Source organism: Gigantopelta aegis, chromosome 7 (genome assembly GCF_016097555.1).
Source record: "Gigantopelta aegis isolate Gae_Host chromosome 7, Gae_host_genome, whole genome shotgun sequence".
Taxonomy (NCBI): Eukaryota; Metazoa; Mollusca; class Gastropoda; order Neomphalida; family Peltospiridae; genus Gigantopelta; species Gigantopelta aegis.
Window position 1 is genome coordinate 4,634,361 of NC_054705.1, and position 4,315 is coordinate 4,638,675.

A 4,315-nucleotide genomic window follows, 5' to 3' on the forward strand; every position below is an offset into this window, starting at 1 on the left:
CAAAAACTTCCTGGATAATAATTTTCCTTATATCTCCTAAGGTTTTAGCTGATGTTAAATCAATTTCTCGCTCGCCCGCGATTTCAACTAACTCGGCCTTACGTGCTCGCTTAATCTCCACTACACTGAACGTAGGCCTATCCAGCAAATTCTTATCCATGTTTAGATATGACGCACTTATTATTAATTTTTTCTAGTGAACAACGTTGCTACTTCTAGTTAATTTGTAAAAATAATTTATAAAGCCCCCATTTACAAACAATACTTTTTTAAATATGCATGTCCCGTTTCAGATCCGGGACGAGCGCCCCAATTTTCTACTCCTGTCACGGGGATCCTATAATACCCGTAACTGAATGAAACACGATTGTCCAAATATCTCTCATAACTCTATATCTATTAGATCTCTCTGTAACAGGCATGTATATACCCGCTTTGGCTCGTCTAGGTATGATCAGAGATAAGATCTTATATAAAGTATATATTATTATAGCACGTTTAGTTCACTAGAAAACACAACAAAACACAATACACTTTGGAATCTGTATTAATCTACGCTGACAAATGTACTGCCGCAGTAGTTAATTAAAAACAACAAATAATAACAACCCAGAACTGATCACTTAATTAGTTAATCTCTAGGTGTCTAGTTTACACACTATTGTAATCACTTCACCGTGCACAACACCCACACGTGTGATAATTGAGAAACGCTTCCAGGGGAACTTAATTAATAAAGGAATTACAACACTATTCCTAACTGGTTAATTTTTAATTAACCCTTACTACTCGTTCAGTAACCTTGTAACACAGAATTAATACTGGTACCTATCACAATAAAGACAATAACCTACAGTCTACCTAGGTCCTCTAGGATGACTGGCTAAGCTTTATATTACCAAATACTCGAATAGAAATAGAACAATAAGTCTACGATTTACTTCGTCAGATGACCGAAGACACTGTCTAAAGAATATTGGTATAATACAGTATTAAAATATTTAAAAGTCACATCAATCACATCAAGGTTATACAACAGAGCAGAAATAAAATATTTACCAATGTCCAAACGGACTAACGTTCCCTGGTGCCGTCCGATATGTCTCTCCTCGATATCTCTAAAATCCTATCTATTTATTCGAAAATCTGAGATACAGCGAATATCGCCTGGGGATACATCGCGGCACCGAATCTTATCATGTGAGTTTCCACCACGACCACGCCGGCATATTTTTCCTCAGATGGTCAGACTCAATGACGCCTAGTCACCAAAATCACGGTTGTAAAAACCGCACTCGCGGAGGTATTACGTAACTACTGGCCACATGGCCTCAGCACCTGCGCTAAGTGCATATTGGAATGCGCACGGCCCTCTAACACAATTAATATCGCCACAGGCGGAAACAAAATTAAGAGCATGTTCCGTCACACACCCTTTCAGGAGTATCTGTTTCAAGGGGTACGTGCATGGGAGTTACGAGTTCACCAGTTGATCAAACATAGCTGTTTTCCGACTCCGAGAAACCAGCTGGACCATCTATAGTGTTTCTATGGAGTACCTAACAATATTGATACTAACATCAACCACGAACACAGACATGTTGAAACGTTATCTTCAGAACATCAATGCTATGTAGATATGATTCGTGCTTTGATATTAATCATATTTTACCACAATGTTTCATAAAATATATAACCATAACATTTTTATGTTTTAGCATGCCCCCCAATACACCTGAACAAGAAACGTAATGAATTGTTTGCTTATGTTAAAAAACAAAACCAACAACAACAACAGAACACGCTAGTATGTTGCGTAGATCTGTATATAGTACAAGGATAGTCTCATCCAAGTATGTTCCACACTTCTCCATTTCTGGGTGGCTCATATAATGCACTGTCGTCTTCTCTATTGTCGGTTAGGTTAAATTTTCTGATTCCATCTTTTGCAAAACACAGCAAGCCTCCATCTCGGTGTACGACGCCAAAGCGAAAGCTAATGTCAAAGTTAAGCCATTTCGCAGTGGATTTAATCTCGATCTTGATTTCACCATCCGTATTGGTAACCTGCATGTGCATCACGTTACCTTCATTGTCTAGCAGATAAACATCTGGGAGGAATGTGTGTCCTCTCAAGGCCATTGATCGATATGGCAGGTGTGTATCCAGCTGGCTAAGAGAGCGAGTTCTGGTGTTGAAACACTGGATCACATCTGACTTCTTTTCGCCAATCCTTCCCCCCAAAATGAAAATGTTGTCATCAACAGTTACATGGAAACAATGACATCTGGCTTGTCCCAAATCCCCAACAACCTGCCAGTGCACGGCACTCGGATGCTCGCTCAGCTGTTCTATTGTATTACTGTACTCACCACCAATTGCGTATACTTTGGACCTAGCCGTGGCCATACAGTGTTTGAAGTGGGCAGCTGTAAGACGTGGACCTACTGTCCACAGTTTTCTAATAGAGTCAAACATTAATGTACAGTTCGGCTGCATATTCCCACCAGTAATATAAATATTGTCGCCCAGCCTTGCTGCAGAATACCATATTCCGGGATCTACTGGGGCCTTTGGAACGTCTTCCCACTTGTCGTCTGACGTGAAACAAGACAGAAGTGACGTTTTGTTATGATGGAGAACGAAGACGTCAGGTCTTTGAGATCTCAACCTTGAGCAATCTGGGACTCGATAGTGTAAACTTAACACTTGTTGTATCTTCTGCTGAACAGGCTTATTGCTACAAACAATATCTGAAAACAAAACTTCATTAATCAGAAACTGTGAATCAACGTTTTCTAGCCGTACATTTTCAAATAGAACTATGACGTCGTCTGCATCCGGTTTATTATGTTCAATCCACTTCATAACACCTTTCAAAATGATAGCTTCTTCACATTCAAAATCATTTTTTGAAATGATTTCCAAAAGTTCTGCCTTCGACAAATGAACAACATTTTCTGTTTGAACAAAATCAGCCAAGTTATCGGTCAGGAAGCACAAGACACGGTTGAAAAAGTCGAGTAGATTGTAGGGTTTCGTAAATCTCCACCAACTTAGACAGTTTTCGTTGGTGAGTACCAGACCGTCCTTCAGGTAGATTTTGCATAGGTGTTTGATGTGATCAAGCTGCATCATCTCGGCAGCATCTATTACCTGCATGCAATTGTTTTCATTTACAAGATCAATTTTGCACAAATACATTTTAAGAATATCTTTGAATGTTGACGAAGAGACAGATGGAAGGTTCAAGACGCCTGTGTTACTTTCTGACATATCTGAAGTAAACATGGCGTGGAAGAATGGAGACATTGCTGCCAAGACGATGCGGCTTCCAGATGTTGTTCCGTCATTACATATAATTTGGAGATCACTGAATGTACCACTGACGATCTCTTGATGGATGTTTACGAGAAGTTGTGCTTGAGCGTCCTCCATGGTAAAAAGGCAAAAGAACTGAAATGAGAGAAGCAAGGGACGTTATTAGTGTAAATATATATGCATTATCATTTCGCATCATTATAATCCAAATATTGCTACGTCGGTTTATTCAGTGAGTGCGAGTTTATGTGTCATAAAGGAATGCAATGTAAATTGATTCACGCGAAATGATTCTCGTGAACGCTTGCATATCGCGTTTTGTCACATGATCAAAAGGTGATATATGGATTTGTACCCATTTCACCTTGGTTCGTTACCTAAACATTTGAAGACACCTGCAATATCAGACGTCTAGATTCTGACTGCACGTTAAAGATTAACTTCATAATAAAAATATCAACTATGAGTTACATGGTTTAACTCAAGTTTACTGGGTACATTGTATTTCCAATAGCCAGTAACACGTCTATTCCTACTTTTGTTTTCAAGCATTTAATAAAACACCAACGCCAAATGTTCCAAATTGTATCCGAAAACAGGGAGCCTTATTCGTACATACGACGTTTTTCATGTACAATTTTTCTTTCCCAGTATTGTGGCCTTCCCACCGGTCGGTGGATTTATTTCTCTTTTACCTGGATTCGTTACCTAAAGTTTGAATATATCTAAATTAGTAGACGTATAGATGCCGAGTGGATGTTAATGGATAACATCATAATACCCTAGGAACTATGATCAGTGTGGTTTAAATCTAGTTTACTGTATATGTTAATGGGTAACATCATAATAAAATAGGAACTATGATTAGTGTGGTTTAAATCTAGTTTACTGTATATTTTGTATTTCCAATAACGAGTAACGTATCCTATTTCTACTTTGCTTTTACCTAATCGCTGCAAAGTGTTTTATATAATAGGCCCACCTACACTAAACG

The 4,315-nt window shown here is 38.6% G+C and overlaps 1 protein-coding gene across 1 annotated transcript; it reads right to left on the reverse strand.

Annotated features, from left to right (window-relative positions):
- Positions 1 to 1,330: 1,330 nt before the first annotated feature.
- Positions 1,331 to 3,450, reverse strand: LOC121377621 (kelch-like protein 10). Its single transcript, XM_041505685.1, has one exon. The coding sequence runs from the start codon at positions 3,436 to 3,438 to the stop codon at positions 1,846 to 1,848; it is 1,593 nt and encodes a 530-aa protein (XP_041361619.1). The 5' UTR covers positions 3,439 to 3,450; the 3' UTR covers positions 1,331 to 1,845.
- Between the last annotated feature and the right edge of the window lie 865 nt (positions 3,451 to 4,315).